At 41.9% G+C, this 25,030-nt stretch overlaps 3 protein-coding genes across 5 annotated transcripts; all 3 read left to right on the plus strand.

The window, feature by feature from the left end:
- Nucleotides 1-379: 379 nt before the first annotated feature.
- LOC101174822 (transcription factor AP-1) lies at nucleotides 380-2,351 on the plus strand. Its single transcript, XM_023954465.1, has one exon. It carries the CDS (start codon nucleotides 684-686, stop codon nucleotides 1,659-1,661), a length of 978 nt encoding a protein of 325 aa, XP_023810233.1. The 5' UTR covers nucleotides 380-683; the 3' UTR covers nucleotides 1,662-2,351.
- Nucleotides 2,352-10,086: 7,735 nt separating this feature from the next.
- Nucleotides 10,087-13,646, plus strand: LOC101159497. Of its 3 annotated transcripts, XM_004068274.4 has the most exons (5): nucleotides 10,087-10,222; nucleotides 10,364-10,404; nucleotides 10,485-10,559; nucleotides 10,642-10,831; nucleotides 12,128-13,646. In XM_004068274.4, exons 1-5 carry the CDS (start codon nucleotides 10,156-10,158, stop codon nucleotides 12,673-12,675), a joined length of 921 nt encoding a protein of 306 aa, XP_004068322.1. In that variant the 5' UTR covers nucleotides 10,087-10,155; the 3' UTR covers nucleotides 12,676-13,646. The 3 variants fall into 3 exon arrangements, with proteins under 3 accessions (XP_004068322.1, XP_011472650.1, XP_011472651.1); XM_011474348.3 differs by lacking the exon at nucleotides 10,364-10,404 and having other exon boundaries at nucleotides 10,094-10,222; nucleotides 10,470-10,559; XM_011474349.3 differs by lacking the exons at nucleotides 10,364-10,404; nucleotides 10,485-10,559 and having other exon boundaries at nucleotides 10,099-10,222; nucleotides 10,630-10,831.
- A 1,755-nt stretch (nucleotides 13,647-15,401) lies between these two features.
- On the plus strand, nucleotides 15,402-17,476 carry LOC101159737 (tumor necrosis factor ligand superfamily member 6). Its single transcript, XM_004068275.4, has 4 exons — nucleotides 15,402-15,912; nucleotides 16,389-16,437; nucleotides 16,547-16,615; nucleotides 16,698-17,476. The coding sequence occupies exons 1-4, from the start codon at nucleotides 15,637-15,639 to the stop codon at nucleotides 17,111-17,113; spliced, it is 810 nt and encodes a 269-aa protein (XP_004068323.1). The 5' UTR covers nucleotides 15,402-15,636; the 3' UTR covers nucleotides 17,114-17,476.
- Nucleotides 17,477-25,030: the final 7,554 nt, after the last annotated feature.

Here is a 25,030-nt window from a genome sequence, read left to right on the forward strand (position 1 = left end):
CTGGTTAAAACGCTTTACTTTAACTATTTCCATTTAAATGAATGTCTGTATTACAACAGAAAACCTAACAGAGCGGAGCTGAACAGCCGAGCTGCTGCTGCTGGAGCTCCGGACTCGGCTTGTCCCGCCACGACTGAAGAGCGGGTAACCAGATATTCAAAAACAAGACGTCATCCCACAATCCCCCGCGCTCACGCTCTCCTGACTGCATTACCTCATCCCACAATCCACCGCGAGAATAAGAATCTTCTGGCTGGTTGTCAGGGAGACGCGGCTTATCGTTTTAGACAACCCCGCCCCGAGACACGCCCCCTAGCCAATGAGAGAACGCCGTCATGACATCATGGTTATTTTCGGGGACGCAGCGGCTGCAGATAAGTTTTGCCTCCACGCCGCACAGCTTACAGTGTACACACAGACAGGCGGAGGCAGCGGCTCGCGGCAGAAAAGTTTTACGCTCTCAGTGCGCTGTGCTCACAGAATCACAACAAGTTCGGATGCGCTGACAGAGAGTTCAAGAAGTAGGTTCTCCGGCTGCGCGCAGTCGCATTTGGGATTTTTTTTTTTTTGTTTTTACGCACAGAAGACTTTTTGGAAGCCAGTTTTTGTCTTCGTTTTGATCCGAGAAGAAACGGCTGAAGCAACTTTGTGTTCCAGCGACTCAAACTTTGATTCAACTTCTTATGTATACCAAGATGGAAACTACTTTCTATGACGACTCACTCAACGCTTTCTCCCAGCACGAAAACGCCAGCTACGGATACAGCAACCCCAAAGCGCTGAAACACAACATGACACTGAACCTCTCCGACCCGACGGGATCTCTGAAGCCGCACCTCCGCGCCAAGGCCGGCGACCTCCTCACCTCCCCGGACGTGGGTCTGCTGAAGCTGGCCTCCCCGGAGCTGGAGCGGCTCATCATCCAGTCTAGCAACGGACTCATCACCACCACCCCGACCCCGACCCAGTTCCTCTGCCCCAAGAATGTCACTGACGAGCAGGAGGGCTTCGCGGAGGGGTTTGTCCGCGCGCTGGCAGAGCTGCACCACCAACACATGCCGGCTCCGGGCAACGTGGGTGTCACCTCAGCCCCCCAGACCAGCACCGCCCTCCCGCCGGTGTCCTCTGTGGCCGGGGCCGCCGTCTACAGCAACACCGCCACCATGCGCTCCGACTCGCCGGTGTATGAGGACTTGAACACGTTCAACCCAGCCATCAGCACTGTGTCGGCGCCAAATTACACAACTTCAGCGCCGACCATGTCCTTCCCCGCCGCCCCGCCTCAGCTTCCCATCTACGGCCAGCCGTCCGGCGCACAGCTGCCCCGGCTCACTGCGCTCAAAGAGGAGCCCCAGACCGTCCCGGAGATGCCAGGGGAGACCCCTCCCCTCTCCCCGATCGACATGGAGAGCCAGGAGCGCATCAAGGCGGAGAGGAAGCGCATGAGGAACCGCATCGCCGCTTCCAAATGCCGGAAGAGGAAGCTGGAGCGAATCTCCAGGCTGGAGGAGAAAGTGAAGACCCTCAAGTCTCAGAACTCCGAGCTGGCGTCCACCGCCAACCTGCTGCGCGAGCAAGTGGCCCAGCTGAAGCAGAAGGTCATGAACCACGTGAACAGCGGCTGCCAGCTCATGTTAACGCAGCAGCTCCAGACCTTCTGAGGCGGCGGAGAGCCACGAGACTGATGTTGAAAGAATCGGACGCTTTCTGGGACGGTGTGTTCTCCCGAAACCATATCGGGGCTGGGATGATGTGGCGCAACACTGGCTGGACCGCGGGCCGCGCTGGTGCTCCCGGCGTCCCATGCGCTCCCCGGTGGCGCGTCCTGAAAGAGGCGCTCGGGACTGTGACACTAGCCACGAACCAGAGAGGGCACGGCAACACACACAGGACACCTTTAAGGGTTCTGTTTTTCTTGTTTTCTTTACAGAACAGAAGTTTTCTTGATTTTTGCTCTGCATGGAGCTTCTTCCTCTCAGCAGGCGAGAAGTTCACTATTTAGAGGATTCAAGAGCCTACAAAGACTTTTCTTGCTGCAGCCATGATAAGGGTCCTCAATTTTGGGCGTGTTTTCAACTTTGCGCCTGGAAAGTAATAACAAAAGCTGCCTGAGTTTCTAAACAAGTTTTCTTATTGTAAGAAATTATGTTAGAAAAGCTTCAAGATCGACTTGTTTTTTTTCTAAAGCTGTTTAATGGGGTTTCACTCATTGTTATGTATATAAGATCAACTTGAAGTACTTATGTTTACTTTTTGTCATAAGAATACTGTATAATTTTTTTATGCTTGTTTTCTGAGGACTTCAGAAATGAATCAGTATTTAAGAAAATAAACCAGATAAAACAAATCAAGGAAGCTGTCTGTTCTTGTGACAGGGAAACTGTGGGTGTGCCATGTCAGGAGCTCACACAATAAAACATGCTGCAACATGTTGCAATAGCTGCTTGGGAGCTTCTCAAGGTAAATTCCATTAGTGCTGGTATTGATCCAGGCTAAAGTTATTGTGTTACAGCTGTCAGAGCGGCCCCGCTTAACCGATGAAGGCCATTCTACAGATCTCCACCATATCACACCTTAGCAGCCAGTCCCAAAAACTCCACATAAATGTGGAATTAGCACTTGGATCTGTTTTCCCTCCTTCTCTTGGGCCATCTAGTTGTCCAAGATTGCTTCTTGTGTTGCTGTAAAATATAAACAAAAAAGCTCAGGCATATTTAAACAAGAATCCATGAGTACAATGAAAGCTCAAATTTCTGTTGATATGCTTTATGCCTCAATCATAGTTCATGTTTTAACAAGTGATAATAATTTAGCAAGATTTAATTTATTACATGGATTGCATTAACATAAAATAATGCAAACTGTTGTTGTGTCATCATAGAATGAATTAAAGGTAATAAAAGAATCCTAATATCGACTTTTTAATGACAATCATCAAAATAATGTGACTTTTAGTTATCTATGGTCGTCAAAAAGTTATTCCAGAAGCAGCAGGTGTTTTAAGGTGAACAGGTGAGAACGACTGACTGAATCAAAACACAGACCCATAATCGATAATGACCCCGATCAACCACTAGAGGGAGACACAGGCTTAGTCATTTTCACTTTAAACCCTGAAACCCTTCCTTCACCTTTCCCGCGAATACCTTTAATGAAATGATAATCATTATAACACAGAATCTATCATTCTATGACACTGAAACATTACATTTAAAGTAGACCTAAGCCATATCTTACCTTTACATCATATATATATTTATATATCTTTCACATTTAAATTTTTTGGGGGGTTTGTTTGTTTTTTTCCTCGGCATTAACCCTTGTGCTATCTTAGATGACCCCACCCTTGCGTTGAGGTGTTCTCCCTACCAGTGAGGTTCACAAATTATTGAACAAAAAAGGTTCAGAGCACTGTCTAGTGGGTCTAGATGACCCAACTCCCAACGTTAAAGTGCCTAGAATAGCACAAGGGTTAAAGCATGTGTCACTCATTTACATTAACGTTAGACAGTATATCAGCCACCAAATTCAAGTTATTCCTACATAATTTTGATTTTTTTTTTATATCAGTTTAGTCATTTTATAATTGAATGACATGGACCGGATGTCCAAAAGTAAACATCAAATTGAATGAAAATGCCGGCTTTTCTACGGGAACTTTGGTTTCAGCGTGATCGCGCTGCTGGGATTTGTCCAAGCCGCGTGACATCATTACGGAAAGCCGCGCGCTTCTCTGCCATATAAGGAGCGGGCGCTCGGAAGATCTACGTCACAGGGCAGCAGCCGTGTCTTACGGGAAGTGGAGCCACTCTGTAATCTGCTGCTGCCCAACAGGCTGAGCCATGGGAAGTAATTCTCAAAGGAGATTGGATTTACATTTGAAGGGCAAATCAATGAAAAGATGAAGCCGATTAAAGGCTTTAAAGAAATGCAAATGACACAAACAAGGGATGAAAAAGGATGTGGACTCCGCCCAAAAACGCAATTTATACCTATAGAAATAAATATTTCCACATTTTTATCATTCAATCATGTCTGCTAGTTGAAGTTTATATAAATTAGCAATAAAATCTGTCAAGCTCTTGTTTTTCTGAATAAATGATCTCTGGTTAAAAAAGTTCATACCTGTTTCATAAAACTATAATTTCTTGAAACTGTATTATGTTTAAACATTAAAATCTTGAGTTTTTATTTGACAGAAATTAGAAGTGTGCTCTTATTTCAAGATCTTCTCTTTTTGTTGAAGATAATCAATTTAATTCAATTCAATTTTATTTATATCACCCACCAATTACAACCATAGTCGTCTGAATGGGCTTCATAACAGTAATTGTATAAGAACATCATAAAATACAACAGCTGATTGCTAAACTAAACTAAACAGACTAAGCTAAACTGGGCATCCCTGCCCTTGGACCCTCCTTCTCGGTGAGGTAAAACTCATAAAAAAATGGATTCTGGGGGGAAAAAATGAAGAAACTTCTGGGTTGTCCACATGAAGCACGTACAGACGATGTAACAGAAATCTTAGAGAAGAATTAGCTTAGATTTGGGGACGGCTGTGGGCGCGAGGCCAGCCACTGATAATGAAAAGCATGACTGAAAAGCTGCGATGGCTGGAAAATTATTTTATCTGTGCGTTTAACTTTGGACTATAAAACCTTTAATATAAGGACAAATGCTGAATGGTCCTTTAAGGAAAACAATGGGTATTACAAGGAAAGAAAAAAGAATAATTGATAGCTGAATGTTAAGGTTTAGGGCAGCAAAAGGTCAACCATATCCCTTCACTGTCCCTCTGTGTTAATAGAGAGAGATTTAGATGCTGAACAAAGTTTCTCCATTAGGCTGATGACCTCTGGAGAACACTGTCAAAGTCTCACTTTGATCATCTTTTGAAGTGTGGTTAAAGTGTTGCCTGTGGTCTTTTGACAATAATTATAAAATTTCTGGCCAATATTTAAAGAACCTGCTGTGTCACTTTCTAGGACATAGTTTCAGCAGAGCGGCCGGCGTTCATCAGAAATTCACCTCTGAGTTGTGGGCGGGACTTTTGGCGCGGAGTAAGCCTGCACTGATTTCCCATCATCCCTTTGTTTACACTTTTTTCACACAACACATTACAAATGACAGCCGATTTGAGCCAGATCACAATATTTCATCTTCTGCCATCTGATTTTATTAATGATTTTAACTTATTTATTGTTTTTAACATGTTGTGATTTTATTGTGTTTCACTTTTGAATCTGTACAGTGTCCTAGGGTGTTTTGAAAGGCGCTTTCAAATAAAATGTTTTGTTATTATTATTATTATTATTATTATTATTATTATTATTATTATTATTATTATTATTATTATTATTATTATAAGAATGGAGCAGAGCAGAAAGCTTATGGTGTGCCGATTGTAGTTTGTGTGTGACAACTTTTTTTTCAAATTGCATTTTTTTTCATCTGCTCCTGCATTTTTAATTCTCATTCCTCCATCATGAGAAAAATGCTACATGAGCATGTTGAAAACACCAAAAAACGTATTTTTATTGGAGTGGGCCTTTAACAAAAAACAAATGACCAATACTAGTATACTATATATTATACCAGATTACATAACAACAATATTGTTTGTAAGAAAAGAAGATGAAAGAAGAAAAGAAATGAGTTAAAATGTGAAAGATGAATTATGATGTTGGTGTTAAACTGAGCTCTTCTTTAAGCAGAGCTCTGCTCTGTTTTTAGTGTTTCTTTTTGTAATTGTAGGTCCTGCAGTGTTGGGAGTTTAGTAAATCTAAATTCAATTTAGAATCAGTTAGGTGTACCAAAGTTTTGTTCCAATGTTTTGTTCTCGTAAATGATAAAAGTCCCCATTAGAATCGTTTTCTAGGATCAGTAATATCTATTTCACATCAAAGATACGTCACAGACTTGAAGCATTTTACTACATCTTCATCAACAGCAATTTTCTGTTTTGAAGCAGTAATGACAGTTATTATTTAATAGAGTTTGGTCATTAATACATAAGGCCATGCCCTCCTGAGGGTTAGATAAAACAGTGATGAGGCTCCTGAAGCCCAGGAAAACCTCTGCAGAACAATGAAGACGCTCCTCTGCAGTGTACCTCACATTAATTACACTAGGAGGCGACAAAGAGCTTTGACGCCTGAACTCAAATTGTGTAACAGAAAAAAAAGGTTTTTCAAAGGGTCACTTAGTTACGCCTAAAAACAAATATTTTAAAACTTGAAAAAAGCAGTTAGAAAATAGTATATTTTCTGCTTGGTATGAAAAACTGCCTCCACAAAAGATATTTTGAAATGAAATTTAGATTTTTCTTGTTTTAATGACTCCTAACATAGGCTTTGATTGAAAATAAAACTTCCACTCAAAACGTTTTGTAATTAGCATATAATAATTCTTTCTAATGAAGATGTCATGTCTTGCTAAATTATCTACCTTGTAAAGCAAACACTAACCTAAAAATATTTATTAATTTTCTATCTATTTATCATTTTTCTTATACTCATCCAGGGCAGGGCAGCAAGCTAAGCAAAGAAGCGCAGCTCTCACCCGAGCTCTGCTGCAGGTGGTGGACCCACAGGGCAGAAAATGTTTCTATTCTTCACCAAACATCAAAAAACAGAAGTTGTGGACTGTTGCTGCACAACATTTTACTTAAAACAGTAAATATAGGTAACATGCTCCAATAGATATAGTAGATAAGATCTATCTGTTATAGTTTTTTACTTGGTTAAAATACACTATATTACAAAAAGTATTTGCTCACCCTCTTAACTCACATACTGTATGAACTAAAGTGCTCTCCCATTCCTCACCCATAGAGTTCAGTATGATGTCGGTCTACCTTCTGCAGGTATTACAGCTTCAACTCTTCCACCTACCCTCCTCACAGCCCTTCCCCTGTTTCACGGCCGACCAAGTGAGGGGGGAGCTGAGGAAGCTCCGGCCCAGGAAGGCAGCAGGACCCGATATGGTGTGTCCACGGCTTCTGAAGACCTGCGCTGCTGAACTCGGGGAGCCGCTACAACGCATCTTCAACCTGAGCCTGCAACTCGGGAGAGTGCCCACCCTCTGGAAGACTTCATGCATTGTTCCGGTCCCCAAGAAGAACCGGCCCAGCGAGCTGAATGACTTCCGACCGGTGGCACTCACATCACATCTGATGAAGACGTTGGAGCGGTTCTTCCTCAAGCTCCTCAGACCCCAGGTGCTGCACGCTGAGGACCCTCTACAGTTCGCCTACCGGGCAGAGGTTGGAGTAGAGGATGCCATCCTCTACCTCCTGCACAGAGCCCACTCGCATCTGGACAAGGGAAAAGGCACTGTAAGGATTACTTTCCTGGACTTTTCCAGTGCCTTCAACACTATCCAGCCCCTTGTACTCCAGGAAAAACTCTCCAATATGCGAGTGGACCTGTGCCTGGTTGCTTGGATTTCCAGCTACCTCACCGACAGACCACAGTACGTCAGGCTGAAGGACATCACGTCTGACACTGTGGTCAGCAACACAGGGGACTGTACTTTCCCCTTTCCTCTTCACCCTGTACACCACGGACTTCTGCTACAACTCGGACACGTGTCACATCCAGAAGTTCGCAGATGACACAGCCATCGTGGGGTGTATCAGTGGTGACGAGGAGGAGGAGTACAGGAGACTGGTGTAGGATTTTTTTGTCTGGACCCACAAAAATAACTTACAGCTCAACACCTCCAAGACTAAGGAACTGGTCGTCGACTTTGGGAGGGACAGACCCAAGACCAGTTCTGATAGGAGCGGAGGTGGTGGAGGTGGTGGAGGTCATGCAGACCTATAAATATCTTGGGCTGTGGCTGGACAACAAGCTGGACTGGACGAGCAACACGGGGCAGCTGTACAAGAAGGCCCAGAGGATGTACTTCTTGAGGAGGTTAAGATCCTTCAACATCTGCAAGAAGCTCCTGGTGATCTTCTGTCAGTCTGTGGTCGCCAGCGTTCTTACCTACGCTGTGGTGTGCTGGGGGGAGCACCTCAAAGACAGACTTCTCCAGGCTGGAGAAGCTGATCAGGCGGGCTGGCTCTGTGGTTGGCACAAGGCTGGACCCTCTGGCTACTGTAGCAGAGAGAAGGACACTAAAAAAACTAACGTGTATCCTGGACAATGCCATCCACCCTCTGCACACGATCATCGGTAGCCAGAGAAGCACCTTCAGCAAGAGGCTGCTCCTCCCAAGGTGCAGGACTAATAAGACTGTAAGCTAATGGGAGAGTGTGTAAACAGATGGATGATGGGAAATGGGGACAGACTTACTCCATACCAACAGTTTTGCTCACAACTTAGAGGTGAATTTCTAATTAACTACTGCCACTTTTAAGAGACTTTGTCCCAGAAAATGACATTTTTTTTTTATTTTGGAACTGGGACTGGATTGTTGTTATAATACAATGATTAAGTTCCTATGTTGTTACACTTCCCAAAGAATTTGCACTTTAATTAAAAGTTTTTTCTTCATATTATTATTTTTTTTTATTTTGTTTCTTGATCAAAGAGATTCAACCCTGATAAGGCCTCACAATCTTTTCCTGTAATATGCTTTGTAACATAATTCTTGAAATGACGGGTAAATGATGAGTGACTCAAAACTCAAGGGGGTTAAGTTAGATAGTTTTTCCATCTTTTCAGAGATAACTGTCCCCTGCAGCTAACATTTTCAGTGTTTCAACCCAACCACAGATTCCTACTCCACTGCTGTGATATGAATCATATGTGAATTAGCTTGAAAAACGGTTAAACGGACGATATTTTCATTAAAAAACAAGAAAAAACAAATCTATTAAATATCTGTAATGCAGTTTTCAGGCTGAAAGTTGGAGTTTTGCAAGGAAACAAAAGCTGCATTTTCCAAAGAAACTAACCTTGACCATGGTGCATTTCTTTGATATTATTTCATAAAAGTCAACTCTGAAGTCCTGCAGGGCCATGACTTTTGAGTTTTTTTTACTCTTACAACCAAACTGAAACCCTAAGGAACCCACAACCTGCTTCTTATTTGCACTTCATTGCTTCATTGCTTCATGATCTTGGCAAGTGACTTTTAAATTTGATGGATAGCTTGACTGACTTGGAATAAGTAGGTATGGAGGAACACATACAAGTGTAACCAGAGAGAGGGTCAGTGTGGATTTTGCTTGAGAAAAAAAAGAACAAAGCTGAAAATGTAAGAGTGCAGGAGTGAGTTGGAATAGGTCCTGAGTGGTTGTAAGCGCTTCCATGTGACTCGTAAACCGACAGGTAACCAGGAAGGCTGGAAGGAAGGTGTCATCTTGAAGTAGGAATGGGTGCAAGCACACGGTCTAAAACAAAGCCTTCTCCATTGTGCCTCTCTGGTTAAAGAAAAATGAAACATTTTCATCCTAAAAATTAACTGTAACGTAAAAATTAAGTAGGGAAGTTTAAAAAAAGAAAAGTGAATAAACTCAGACTTTATTTAAGTCATTCAACAGTTGAAGGACTGTAGGCTCACAACTCAAACTGAACCATTTTGACAGATTTTTTGTGATGGACCGAAAAATCAACTGGAAGTCTGTATGCACAACAAGAGTTAAGGCGCACTGGGTTAAATCAGATTTTCTATTTCAAAACAAATTCAAAGATTATAAGCACACTTTATGGTTAAAAAAATATGGTCACTTAATTCGCTCTTATTTAATTTTGATTAGTTAGATTTTTTTATTTCTGGTTGAAATGCTCCACAAACAACACAACAGATTTTTTTAATCAGTTGTCATGACACCATTTTAACCTACTAAATTTGCTGCATCGAGGTGATCCTGTGACACAGGGTGTCTCTTATTTTGAAAGGAAGACTGTCGAAATATATAAAGTAATTCATATTTAAAATAAAAAAATATATACTTTCTCTTTATTTTTGTGTTTTATTACCCCTTCCCAAAACATTTTATCTACACAACGGTAACAATAACAGAAATACAAACCCGCGTCCTGTTTTACTTAAGGGTGAATGAAGTAAGACATTGAGAACCCTCCCAAAATTCTGCGAGATTTCCTTTCGAGGAAGTCTTTACCACGTGACCTTCTGTGTGTCACGTGACTTTGTGTTGTGTTATTTTCTTCGGGAGATGTAATCGACGCTAAGCTGGACATGGCGAGAAACGAAGAGAAACAGCAGGGACGACTGAACAGACTTTGGCTGCAGAAGGAAAGACATGGTAAGATTCTGTTAAGCCTAATATGGGCTGCCGTTAAATTCATAGTTTGTGGGGGATTTGCATCGCGGTAAAAGTTAGCTGTAGCTAACTAACTGTGTTAGCTATGAGCTAACGTTTCCATCACTGTCTTAATATTTCCAGAAGGGCGCCTTAACGATGTCAATGAGCGCCGGCCTAAACTGGTAATGAGACATTAAAGTTAGCAACATCTTTGTCTCTAACAAGGTTACGTCATATTAACTTTCAGCGCTTCCGTTTGCAGTCTTCTCTAAATTCAGCCTCCTCTGTGAAAAAGTGGATCCCCAGCATCAACAATGAAATTGAGTATTTTCTGCAGGTATTTTTATTGCATTTACAAACCATTTATTTGTGGATTTTCTTTTTTTAAATGGCATGTCATTAACAAGTCGTCTGTTCAGCAATCCCAGCTGACTCATTACCCAGAGAGGAAGATCGAAGAGTTCCAGCTGCGCATTGAAGCCTTACAACAGGAATACAAACGCTTTATTACCAAGCTACGCTCCCTGGACCCCTCCTGTAAGCAGAAACCTTGGACCCCCAGAGCCTACACTAAAAGGAGAGCTGACACCCAAAATTCTCCAAGAGCAGGTCAGTGGTTAATCACCTTGATACAAACTAAGTGTTTTGGGTTTTTTTCTCATTCACTTGTAGTTCATTTAGAAAACTTTATGTAAACATCTTGGGACTACAAATACCAGACATTGATCTTTTTTGTGTTCTTTTTGTGAAACCTACACAAATAAAGAGAGAGAGAGGTCTATACTGTATACATTCTGGGAATTTTACCCACAACCATCTGTAGGGTTTACAGAGAATGGTCAGAAAAAGAGAAAATATCCAGTGAGCAGAAGTTCTGAGGGCAGGAATGTGTTGTTGATGTAATCGAACAGCAAAAACAGCGCAGAAAAGCACATTTAGGAGATAGTCTCCTGCAGCTTGGCACTGATTTCGCAATGCCGCAATGAGCATCTTGGATGTAAATATGTGGGAATTACATCAGCCTTTATTTTGTCTGGACACCACTGGGAAAACATATTCATATGATGGTTTAGAGTTTCTCAGATCTGCGTAGCAGCACTTCCGCCTTTGCCGGTCCGAAGACAAAGCTAGTCCCGGGGAAAGTTTCAACGAACGGACCGCGGAAGGCGGAAATGCTGCTACGTAGTTCTGAGAAGCTGTGTACAATCAGTGCACAACCATCACAAAGCCCTCTCCTCTGCCGCTAACACAAAGCTACAAGCCTGGCCGCACTGCTCCTGGTGTCTGTGTCTCTAAGCAGCCGGACACACAGAGATAACAATGATGTCATCACCCCGCCTCCCCTCTGGAAATGCTAAGTCGAATTGAAATATGCGACACTATTCGCAGGGTGGATGTTAAAATGTAAATGCAGTCCCCTCTTTGCATTTTCGTTTTAATTATGACACAGAATAAGCTGTTTTTAAGTAGAAAAGGAAAAAGCATTTCTTGTATTGACTTTTATTTTGAATTATGCTACACAATCAATCGCTTCCATACACATCCACATACACAACCGCGACACCGCGCCCCCTGCTGGTTCATCACCGCGGTGATCAAAAATCCCACACCGTCACAGCTCTAGGTGGCCATGCACAGTGAATGTTGACCTTGGACCTCTGTGCTTGTGGTCTATGGCAGAGCAGTCATCTGTCAGCTTGAACTTTTGATTTTCTAATTCCTGGCTGCCCCAGTTATATTTTGTTGTACCCTTGGGCAAGACATCAATGGGAAAGTGTGTTTGAGTGGGTGAATGGGTAGATTCAAAGCAATGAAAGGCTCCTTGAGTGCCAGTATGTAGAAAAGTGAATCATTTGCCATTTTAAGTCACGTTAATATTGTCGGATTTTGTTTCCTCTTTCACAGGTAAAGTTGCTCGCCTCTGTGAACCATGTGATGCTCTTAAGCCACAGAGCCGAGACGGGAACAAGTCAGCCAGCAGTTTCTTATCTGCTGAAGGATCCCACAGCTTTTCTGAGAGCAGATCACAAACACAAGCTCCCACCAGCCCTGTCTCACAAACCTCTGAGGTCGCCAGTTCAATCCAAGACCAGCCCCTTACATTTGACTGCATTAGACTGGCGGTGGCTGCAGCTGCATTTAGAGGACCAGCAGCTCAGCCGAGTTCTTCTCAAACACACAACCTCGCACAATTGTTGCAATCCGGCCTGCCAAACCTAAGCAGCACTTCTGGACAAAGCTTTTTATTAAGTCCCGGAAACAAAGAAGACACACTAAGAACCACGCAGAATTACGCTTTGGGATACGGACGCACCCGGAATACGGAGCTGGACGACGAAGCAGCAGAAGGAAAACTGGAGCAAGTATCCAGCAGCACTAACATGACAGAAAAAAGTAGTCATGTTCTAGGACTGGACTGTTACTCTTCCTCTGATGAAGACTATAGCACATAGTTGCATCTCAAAATATGAAAACGGTTCAGTCTAAGTGGTTACTCAGCAAAGATTTCCTGATCCTTTAAATGGGCTGTTTGTCTGGGTTAGTAGGTATGCAGTCTTATACCCCCCCTTAGACCAGCTCCGTAGCCTAGTGATGGTGCCCACGCTGAGCCGGGGAGATTGCGGGTTCAAATCCACAGTTGGATCATACCACACTAAGAATGGGATCCACTTTAGAGACTGCAGCCCACTGGCCCCCCAGGAGATTAGTCAAAGGCAGACAAGAAATTTAACACACCCGTTAGTGTGACAACTTCAACCATTATGGGAAAGACTTGACAATTCTCCAGAAGACAGTCACCCACACCTTTCTTCACGAGGAGGGCAAGCCACAAAAGGTTACCGTTAAACGAGGTGGTTCTTCACAGAGTGCTGCATTCACCAGAAACAACAGCAACCGATGGAGGGTTTTTAAGTTAAATCAATTGAAGAATGTGGGGGAACATCAGAGGAAGTGAGCTCTGATTGGACTTGCATCACTAGCCACTGCACACACGTTCATACCAGACATGGGCTTTAAATGTCATTTCTTGTGTCAAGCCAACCAGAGACAACTTCAAAAGTGTCTGACCTGAGTTCAGGAGAACAGGAGCTGTTGCTCTGTGGTTCAGAGCTCTCAAAAGATGAATGTAAATGTTGCTGTTCATTTCATATCTTGTGCCACTGTATCTTCTAAAGTTCTGCAGGCGGATCTGCTTCATGCCACACTGCATGAAGCACTGAACACTGATTCTGAATTCATTCAAATGAGCCCCAACTAAATACCAAGTTCTGAGAAAATAAAAAGCCTGAAGTCTGCACCAAAAACATATTTTTTTATTGTTCTCGTTTGATATTCAATTTTTCTAAGGGACTAAATGTCAAGATTTCTTTACATTTAGCCATAACCAACATTTCCTTAAGAAATAAAGCCTTTAATTTTGGAATCTATGTGTTATCTTTTTAAAATTTGAGTTTGCCTTAATGAGTCAACTAACAAATATATTTACCTTAATGATTTTTTCCTGTAGAGGAACCTGGATTCCTGCCCTCATTGAGGACAATACTGTTGGTTTTGTCAGTAGGGTCGATTCAAATTGTGTCTTCTTGTTGTTTAGTTATTTTCAACTATCTGATTTGTAAAAATGTATGTAAAAAAAAAAGTTTTTTTTTTGTGACCACATCTTTTAGGAATAAAATAAATTCTTAGGAAAACTACAAAATTAATAATTTACAAAGCAACAGAATTCATACAAACTAAAAATCCACATATAGTAAAAGTGACATAGACATAAGTGAAAAATGTGTTATATAAAAAGGAAGTCAATGCCAAAATGCTTTTTCAAATGCAAGAAAACCTGTTCCTTTCCAAAGAAATGGTCTGAGATAAGTTACATCAGTCAAGAGGATTCCATTTTCGTGCACTGTCATTTGTGTAATCAGTCATCCCGACCACAGCTCACCTCCAATGTGCAACAAATGGCAGAAAGACACTGAGAGGAACCCTGATTGAGAAAGGTAGTTGCTGACTCATTGAATTTTTCTCCCATCTGATCACGTTAACTGGATCAGCAGTGAACGCCAGCTGGTTAGACCCCAAACCCTACCCTCCCACTGAACCCACGATGCAACGCTGTTGCTTTTTACAGCAAGGAGCACTTTCAGCATGACTCTTCTGGGAAACGTTCAGCCACTGCATCTAGGGGGGCAGGCGGTGTGAAGCTTTACGGTTAGACGTGACGCAGTTACATCCCCTTCAGGTTGGAGAATTCTATGCACACTGCAAGGTGGGTTTCCCTTTGGGTTTTCGTGATCCCGGGGAAACGAAACAAAACCCTTACAGAACACACTCAAACCTTTTTAGTCGCAAGCCTGTACAGTCCTCACCAAATGCTGACTTGAGATGAAGATGCTCTTTAGCAAAACCACTGAACACCCACCAGTGAGGGCTATCCAACTCTGTTTAACTAGTGCAACAGGCAGGTGATGCAGAAAGAAACCGTGTCACCCACAACTGAAGCTGCAGCATATCTGCTCTCTGTCCTTAGTATCTACAAACCACATAGGCCCTTCAAAAGAGAGGGGAGAGACATTGTCTGTTCAGCTTTCCTCTCAGCTCAGAGCTGCTGCATTGGTTTGGTTTTTTTCACCTCAGTGGAACATCTCGATCTATCTGCTTTTCACAGGCAACCATTATGTAAACCAGCTCAGAGACATTCATCCTTTTCATGTGGCAGCAGCATCTCCCACCAAGACTACACCTTGTGCTACTGAAACTGCTGCCTCACTGTTTACTAACATTTCCAGCTGTATGTAGACCTACAAAAATCACAATTCAGCAATTAAATTAGGTTAGATTTAATCCATCTTTATAACATTTATATTAAAGAAAAAAATCATTGAATTGAAATGAAGACCCTCGCTGGTCTGCTTTCAAAATGATACCTTGCTGCACCACAAAGCCCTGATAACAAAACGTGTTTCATTTCATGGGCAACTGATCATGTGCTGACTCTAAATAGCTGTTCAGGTGTTTGAGTTAGTGGTTTCTCATTTGTTTCATGGAACTTCTGAGAAGGTCTTGTTCTGCTTTTGACTTGAGGTGGAGCAAAAGGTATGGCCAGCCCAAACCTCAAACTTCCTTCTCTTTTAAGACTCTTTTAAGACTCTTTGCACGGCACAAATAAACCAATTTACATGCAGAACTTATGTGCACAAGATGCAAAGGAATAATGAAAGTCAAGGCAGATGAATAGTTTTTGATAGTTTTTCTGCTTAAACAGATTAATGGAACATGCAGATTTTGGTTCAGGCGTGGGAGTGGGCTGTGGGTGGAGAGTGTCTTGACAGTCCCATCCACTCAGCCAAGATGTGCTCAGATGCAAGAGCACACCTCTTTTAGAGCAGAGCTGACTGATTCACAGGAGGACCTGCACCATGAGCTGTGAGCAGAGATACCCAGCAGAGGTGTTTTTTGTGGATGGGGATGGGAGTCACCTCCATTCTTCGCAGCATCCAAACCACTTGACCTGGATGCCTTTACCGCCTGCCCGGGAGAAGAAGAAGGGACATGGGAAGAGCTGGGGCTTCATGGGTCTCAACCCTGGTGGGGCCTTGATTGCATTGATGCTGTTCATGTTGGTGTTCACAATCCTGGGTTTCGAAGCCTACCAGATTTTGCAATTAAGGGAAAAACTCAAAGACATTGAAAAGGTAAGAGTTACTGCAGAAAAAAGCTTAATCATGTATGCAGAACATGGTCCTAAAAGAATACCTTTTTTAATGCAAAAATATTATTTTATATTGTAAATTAAGCAATGAGGAAATCAAGCAATGTAAATTAAGCAGTGAGGTCAAAGAGATCACTATTTTGAGAGACCTGCAACAAAAATTAAAAAGGTGTGACTTAGGTCGTTTTTGAGGTGTCAGTGGAGGAGGGAGAATGGAAAAGTGTCTGGAAAGTTTTGGTGTGTTTACTAAGTAATTAGCATGGTTTGCTTTATATCTTAGCATCTGAGCTGTGACATTTAAAAGCTCCAAACCCATAGATTCTTTCCTCCACTTGTGGTCATCCAGACAAGATTTCCTCCGTCTGAGCTGTGCTCTGAGAAAGCTTCTCAGATGAAAGAACGAATGCAGCGCCTCGACTGATGTGGTATTGACAAAATGTTTGTTTCATTTCCCTTTAGGTTGAACCTCAAGCAGCGGCAGAATTTAGTGTGCCTCTGAAGCAGATTGGTAGGTCATAGCATTTTTTTTTCAAGCGCATCTCACTATAAATAAATAAAGAAATGCTCCAGAGAAAAGGTTAAAAAAATTAATGATTAATTTGTGGGGTTTTTTTTAGGATATTTGAAACATGAACTTGGATTAAAGGAAGAAGATGAAAGCGACCGACCTGCAGCACATGTGTTAGGTAAAATTTCTGTTATTTAAACACACCGGGCCCTTTTTCTTCTTTGCATCTAAGACAATCTCATCTTCCTTTCTTTCGGCAGGGCGTGTTCAGAACTATGGTTCAGAAAAGACCTTGCGTTGGGAGCCAAAAACAGGCCAGGCATTCACCTCAGGGGGAGTGGTTTACCGGCTTCAAGACGGGTCCTTGCAGGTCAATGAGACTGGATTCTTCCAGATTTACTCACGAGTGGAATTTATCTTTAAAAAGTGCTCCCCTGCCACCGTGTTTGAACACCTGGTGTTTAAAAAGCGAGCCAAAAAGCCGTCATCCGAGACCTTAATGGTGGCTCGGAGGGTGGGGTTCTGCCCTCAGCCACAGCACTCCTGGACCACAGAGAGCTACCTCGGCTCGGCCCACCACCTAGAGCAAGGCGACAGAGTCTTTGTGAATGTATCGCACCCAAATATTCTCAGTCACTCACATTATGGCAACTTCTTTGGCCTCTACAAGATCTGAAGACTTAGACTTTATGTTAGAGTTTAAGTCTTTCAGTCCAGATTGGAGGTGGCTCATATCAAATAGTGAAACATATCGAGTGAATGGCATATCGAAAAAGTTGCAGATCTTCCTAATTGGCAGCTTATTCAGAAGTTAAAGCCCTTCAAGTACCGGGGAAAATAAATGAACGTTGTTTATACAAATGTGTGAGAGCAAAAGAAGAGATTGTGCCTTTTATTGATTGTGTGAAGTCAGTTAACACTAAGGTGCCGATCTAGTTGTAGCATGTGAAGTATTTATTTTAGTGAGAAACTGAAACCTTGTTTGCCTGTTTTTTTTTTTTATTTCTTGTATCATCATGCAAATAAAAACATAATTTAAGTGGGTTTTTGTTTGTTTGAACACAGAATGGAAAGATAAACCCTGAAGCTATGACACATTAAATGATAGTATCACATGTTTGAATAGACAGAGGAGCACCCACAAGGGTTTTTAATGTGACCGCTGGAAAATATTCACACCAAGACACCAACTCAGTTTTTTTTCTTCTCATAGTGGTAGAAATTTGCATGCATTCCTCCTTGCAGACATTTTTGCACTTCAGAAGAAAATCCCCTTATCTCTATTTATTTCCTGATCGATTACTGTTCCGTGTCTAACCCAGCAATTCTACATAATTGGTGCCAGTGCAGGTGTTTGCAGCCCTTTTTTTTTTCTTCTATTCTCAAATCGACCAACTCAGCGCTTTGCTCATTTTCAGTACACCACAAACCCATGTTACTGATGTGAGATGGCTTTGCAGGCCAAGCTGCACTCTCTGTGAGGGGACAAGAAATGGCAGTTTTGACTCGTTTCCTTCCTGTGCGAACACCACAAGGGTCTCAACGCATGAAGGTGGATTTTTGTCAAAGAGTTTATTTCTTTGCAAACGCAGCGTTAAACTGCACAGAAACGTTTGACACACTTCTCAAATCTAAAAAGGACAGCAAGCCAGTTGTAAAGGAACAAATTATTAATTACTTTTTTACAGTAAGCAATCAAGTAAAATCATTTTGAGCCTTTTTTTTAAACCAAATAAACAAAACAATAAACAAAACAAAAATCCCAACTGGAGCTATCATAATGTCAACTTTTAAACCAACAGAGAAGCTGCTGAAAGGTTGCATCACGTGTGTCACCTGCTGTTGCCCACATTTGTGCATATGTGTTGCCAAACTTGTTGCACAGCCTTACAAGTTTTTGCATTTTGTGGCTGCATTTGTTTCATCAGATTAAGCTCATTTCTTTTATCTCTTTATTTTCAAACATGCACACATCGTCAGCCATTAACCCTAATTTATAACCTACTGGTATGAAAAAAAATAGTTCAATCTGCAGAGAGTAAAATCTAGATCTAACACCTTGGTCCCTGGATTTTTTTTTGAGCTGTGAAAACAAAAACAAAAAAATCACTGATGTTTTGGTTTAAATTAATGTTAAATTGGAGCTGTGTTGGTTTGATGCATATTTGCATCAAAAGGCGTCAAGGGGTTAAAGAGGTGATTGGAAAAAATGGTTGAAAGTGTTAATTAAATAGGGTAGAGTTCGTTTTTTTCTGCAAAATCGAAAGGTTTCTGACTGGCTAATGCAAGTCCTTCAAAAACCACAGGGTGGTTTGAAAAGAGTGAGAACCAGGGAGACAATCACACACAGCCTTGATGTGCTGTGATAGGAAACCATAAAGTAAGATAGGCAAACAGATAAAATAGAAGCAGCTTTGAATGAAGACCATGTGATGAGGGAATGTGTCCACAAAACAACAGCCATTCATCCTTTTTGCAAGCCAATTTAAAACTAAAGAGGGAAACAGTTTTGGATTACATACATTCAACTTTTTCTAGGTGTTCATGTTGCAAACTTGAAGTAACAAAAAAAATGTTCACAGACGTTGAGCTGCAAAAGATGGGACAAAACATACCGGTAGATATTTTTTCTCACCAAGTAATTGCTAGTTCACTTAGACTGTGGATGTAAAACCTTACAGAGGTAGTAACTTTCCTAGAATATAATTTCAGGGACCACTGTTTAGTTGAATTTAAGTATTTAGTTGTAGATTTTTACTCAAATGATGGTTCCAGCTCATGAAACCCACAAAAACGCGATTTCAGAAAATCACAAGGCTGCAAAGAAATCTGCCAGAATTCTGCAGTGAATTAATGTGTTAACCCTTGTGCTATCCTAGATGACCCCACCCTTATATTGACGTGTTCTCCCTACCATGACAAAGGTGGATAAAGGTGGAAAGATTTCATGTAATCCATGAACACCAGTGAAGATCACAAATAATTGAAGAAAAAAGGTTCAGCGCACTGTCTAGTGGGTCTAGATGACCCAACTCCCAATGTTAAAGTGCCTTGGATAGCACAAGGGTTATGATCATTACTGACAACAAAGGTTTATTTTTAATCTCTATAAGCTTTAGTAATAGCACCTCAGCATTCTATGTATATAAAATGTTCAAGCTCTGCCACTGCTATTAACCATGCTCTTTTAGGACTGAGTTTGTAGTTTTAGATTTTGTAGTTTCAGGGCCCTTTTGCTTGAGCTGAAGAAAAGGCTGTTTCAGCGCCATCTACTGTTCAGCCTTTATATACAATAGCTTTTACGGTCTGAAAACTTGCACTATTTCAAAAGTTCAATATGATGTTGGTCCACCTCTTGCAGCTATTACAGCTTCAACTTATATGGGAAGGCTGCCCACAAGGTTGAGGAGTGTGTTTACAGGAATTTTTGACTATTCTTCCAAACGTGCATTGGTGAGGTCACACCGTGATGTTGGTGGAGAAAGCCTGGCTGTCAGTCTCCACTCTAATTCATCCCACAGGGGTTCTATCTGGTTCAGGTCAGGACTCTGCAGGCCAATCTAGTTCATCCACACCAGACTGTCATCCATGTCTTCATGGACCTTGCTTTGTCCACTGGTGCACAGTCATGTTGGAAGAGGAAGGGGCCTGCTCCATACTGTTCCCACAATGTTGGGAAAATGGGGTCCAAAATGTTTTGGTATCCTGAAGCATTCAGAGTTCCTTTCGCTGGAACTAAGGGGTCAAGCCCAAGTCCTGAAAAACAACCCCACACCATAATTCCTCTTCCACTAAATTTCACACTCGGCTCAATGCAGTCCCAAATGTACTTTTTGTCCTGGCAACCTCCAAACCCAGACTCGTCAATCACATTGCCAGATGGAAAAGCATGGCCCATCACTCCGGAGAACCAGTGGGAAATGCAGTGGCTGCGTGCTTAAGACCACCGCATCTGACACTCTGTATTCCACCTGGTGATGTGTGGCTTTGATTCAGCTGCTCGGCCATGGAAACCCCTTCCATCAAGCTCTCTGCGTTCTGTACTTGGGCTAATCTGAAGATCACATGAAGTTGGGAGCTCTGTAGCAGATTACTGTACAGAAAGTCGGCAACCTCTTTGCACTATGCGCTTCAACAGGCGCTGACCCCTCTCTGTCACTTCATGGCTGAATTGCTGCTGTTCCCAAACTCTTCCATCGTGTTATGATAGAGCTGGCAGTTGACTGTTGAATATTTAGGAGCGAGGAAATCTCACGGCTGGATTTGTTCCACGCTGGAATTCACTGACCTCCTGAGAGCGGTCCATTCTTTCACAAATGTTTGTAAAACTGTCTGCATGCCTGAGAGCGTGATTTCATACACCTGTGGCCAGGCCAAGTGATTAGAACACCTGATTCTGATTATTTGGACGGGTGAGCAAATACTTTTGGTGATATTGGGTATTTTGAACCCATCCATCCACCATTTGATGGACTAAATCTTGTTTCAGATCTACCCATCTTCTGGTGGGTGAAGCTGGCGTACACCAGGCAGTTCACTCATCCATCACAGGGCCACACAGGGACAAAAAAACATACAAACTTACATCTAAGGGATGTTTTAACACAATGCTGGTACCTTCTACCTAGACCTAATTAGAACTATATTGCATTTATATGTTAATTATTTGTTGAATTATCATTTTCTTTTTTTTAATAGAACTTTAGAAGTCAGAGTGTAGATTTGTATAAACCCCTTTTTGTTGAATTATTTTTTTATTTATTTGTTACATTTAGTGTGTGTGGGGAGGGAGAGGGAAAGAATGTGAAAGAGAAGGGGGGGGGGGGGGGGGTGGAAGAGAGTAAAAGGAAGAAAGGTGAGAAAGTGGGGGATAGAAGTACTGATTTGAATACGTTATTAATTTAAGCTGTAACAATTATACCAGATCCGGTGGAAAGACAAATATTACATCAAAGGTGAAAATCTGACACGAAGATGAGCGGAAAATATCTGTCCATCAATACACTGTGGGTTAGGAGGAGAGATGAAGCAGATAGGGAGCAGTGTGCACGTGCATGTGGGGGTGGAGATACATGCATGCCGCCGAAGTGAACCGTGTGTTCATAAGGGGAACCAGATCCTACCCAGCCAGACCAGGAGAGGGGAGGAGAGACCCCCAGGCCAGGAGCCCTCCCAACATCGGGACCCAGGCAGCCCAGGATGGGGGGGGGAGGAGGGGACCGGCTACCCAACCGGCCAGGCGCAGAGAAGGCCCCCCTACAGGCCTTCTCTGAATTATCATTTTCAGTAAAATTCACACTTAAGCCTCTAAAATAACTGATTATGAAAAAAAAAGTAAATGATATTTTAAAGATGCTCCTTGTTTTTTCGTGGCAGCCCTTCTGCAACTTCAGTAGTTTAAAGGAAAGAAAATTTGTGGGGAAAAAGTGTGACAATGATGTTAGTAAATGAAACAGAAAATCAAATCGTTAAAATGAACCATCACAGCCTTACTTCTCAGCAAGTACAGAGGTCAGAGATTTCTAGTAGTTGATGAGCAGCTTTCTGCCCATATCAGGAGGAATTTTAGTCCACTCTGTAAATTATTTCTAAATCAATAAGGTTTGATGGCTGTTGCTCCTGAGCTTCAGCTTTCATAGGTTTTCTAAAGGATTTAGGACTTTGCAAGCACTGCAAGATGTTAAACCATTGCGGTGTAAAGTATTATCAATGGTTTTCTTGGTGACAGTTGTCCCAGCTGCTTTGAGATCATTAACTAAATGGTAAATGGCGTATACTTACTAACTCCTGCCGTGTTGTTTAAGGCCGACTTCTCACTGTCCTTGTGATCATGGAAAACCCCACCAGCTGAGATCTTGTTTAGAGCCTCACACCTGTAGGTGGATTGATGGTCATGTTGTAATTCTTCTATTTTCACACAATGACACCACCAGTTGTCACCTTAACCTCCAGCTTCTTGCTGATGGTTTTGTAGTCCATTCTGGTCTTGTGCAGGTCTACAGTCTTCTCCCTTAAATGCATTGAAAGCTCTTTAGTCTTTTCCACGATGGACAATTTGAAGTCTGGCTGATTCTGTGGACAGGTGTCTTTTCTGCAGGTGATTAGTTCAAACAGGTGCTTTCAATTCAGGCGACAGGTTGATTAGGAGAGTCTACCTGGTCTGTGTGAAGCAGAACTCATAGTATAAATTCTTTAAAATAGATTCCTTGATTTTCTTAATTGTCATTAAGATTACAGACAGTCCATTTTCTTTAAAGTGGGCAAATCTACAAAAGCAGCAAGTAATTAAATACTTATTTTCTCCACAACTTTTCTGGTTGAGGTTCAGTTTTGGAGTGAAATTATGGTGAATTTTCATTAATCTAGTTGTGGCTGGAAGTCATTCATATATTGGTTCAATGGTGATCCAAAAGATTCAACGGTTGTATTTATTCAGTGGTTGTATTTTATAACCATTTAACGGTACATTTCGGTTTCAGTCTCCCGTTTCTGCATATTTAAAAGCCTAAAAATTTCAACCCCATTATGCCTTATTTAAGAATAAAATATAGAAAAGAGCTTTAATAGTGACATTTTCGTTTGGCCTTTTAATAAAATGTGAAATCTTTTTATGTATTTATAATTGTTTATATGTTCTCTATGTATGCAGTTTTCTAGGCCGTTAAATTCCTTCTGTAAAGGGCCCGTTAACAACCAAAGCTGTGGCTGACATTTGTGTTACTGCACATGTTTGGCCACCAGAGGGCGCCAAATGCGTGTGCTGCGAACATGAATAGATGGAGAACAAGGAGTCTTTGAAAAAGAAATGACAGCTTTTTGATGACTTGTGAAACAAATATAAAAACGAATAACTACAATTTAAAAAACAAAGAATAATTTTCATATAAATCAAATTTATTGCATTGTCCATCCATCCATTTTCTAAACCAATTTTATCCCTGACAGGGTCTCGAGGCTTAGGAGCCTAATCTGGCCACTGTTGGGCAAAGGCAGGGTACACCCCGGACAGGTCGCCAGTCTGTCGCAGGGCCACAATCATGCGCCCATGCACACTCATTCACACCTAGGGACAATTTAGAGTCATTAACTCACCTCTGAAACATGTTTTTGGACTGTTGGAAGAAGCAGGATTACCCAGAGAAAATCCATGCATAAACGGGAGAACACGCTAACTTCACACACAAAAGTCCCAGCCGGGACTTGAGCCGGGGCCTTCTTGCATTAAAGCAAGAACACATTGTGCTTTGTAATTTCACCATTGTTCTTTAAAAGAGGAATTATCATGTATGTTTCATTCATTTTCTATTCCGTTTCTCCCTTTCGGGGTCACATGGCTGCTGGAGCCTATCTCGGGCACTTGTGGGCGAAGGCAGGGGACACACTGGACAGGTTGCCAGTCTGTCGCAGGGTAGAATGTCCTCAATCACACACCCATTCACTCTCATACCTAGGGACAATTTAGAATAACCAATTAACCTATGAAGCATGTTTTTGGATGGTGTGAGGAAGCCAGAGACCCTGGAGAGAACCCGCGCATACACGGGCAGAACATGCAAACTCCACACAGAAAGGTCCCCTCCACACAGAGTAATTGTGTTTTTCATGTCCCCCAGCTGGGACTTGAACCGGGGGCCTGCTTGCTGTGAGGCAAGAGCGCTAACCGCTGCGCCACAGTGCAGCCCATGGATGCTTCATTGGTTGATAAAAACCGTGAACTGAAAAATTCCATGTCAGTCTTTCCCAATTTATACATTTACAAAATATTTACCCATAAAGTTTTGCATTAGGATACATATTTAGTAATAATAATTATACTTGGAAAACATTGTACTTTATTTATGATTTTTTTTTCCTTTTTTATTTATAATTTTTCTGACAATTTTGCTTTTTTTGGTTTTAACATGTGATGCTCCGGCCATGTTGTGTTGTCCTTATTAAGATTTGGAATGCATTTCAACAGAAATGTTGAAATCCTCTGGAGATCCAGACTCTTGCTTGGAGTGCATTGATGTTCACATGTGTATATTCTGGGTCTGTACCACACCACACACACATGTACAGATAAAAATAAAAATAAAAAGGCCCCTCTCACCCTTCCACGGGTACTTTCTCACCCAAGCTCTGGTCCTCTACAAGAGGCCTGGGAGCTTGAGGGGTCCTGCAGTATCTTAGCTGTTCCTAGCACTGCTTTTTTATGGATTACCACAGGCACCACTGTCACCTTCACTTGCCATCCATGCTTTCTCCAGTTCTTCTCTGAGTTCCTGGTTTTTCTCCAGTTTTTCATGTTCCTTCTTCCTGATGTTCCCATCATGTCATTTGGTTGCAGCAAGCTGGGACCACCTTTAAGTGGTAAATATAGAGGACTAAAAACGCATTTTGTGCAATATTCCAACTTCTGATTTGTTTACAAATCTGTGGTGTTAATGTAGGTTACGATCAAGTGTTATGTACTTTACTTCCTAGCTATAACAAAACTCTAGATTAACGACTAGCTGTTTTTCAAAAGAAACTCCTCAATCTCCATAATTACTGTCTTAAAACTGTAATAAGTAAAATAACTCTTGCATTACTTGTTCTTACTTTTGTCGTG

The sequence above is a fragment of the Oryzias latipes genome, chromosome 4 (genome assembly GCF_002234675.1).
Source record: "Oryzias latipes chromosome 4, ASM223467v1".
NCBI classification, from domain to species: Eukaryota; Metazoa; Chordata; class Actinopteri; order Beloniformes; family Adrianichthyidae; genus Oryzias; species Oryzias latipes.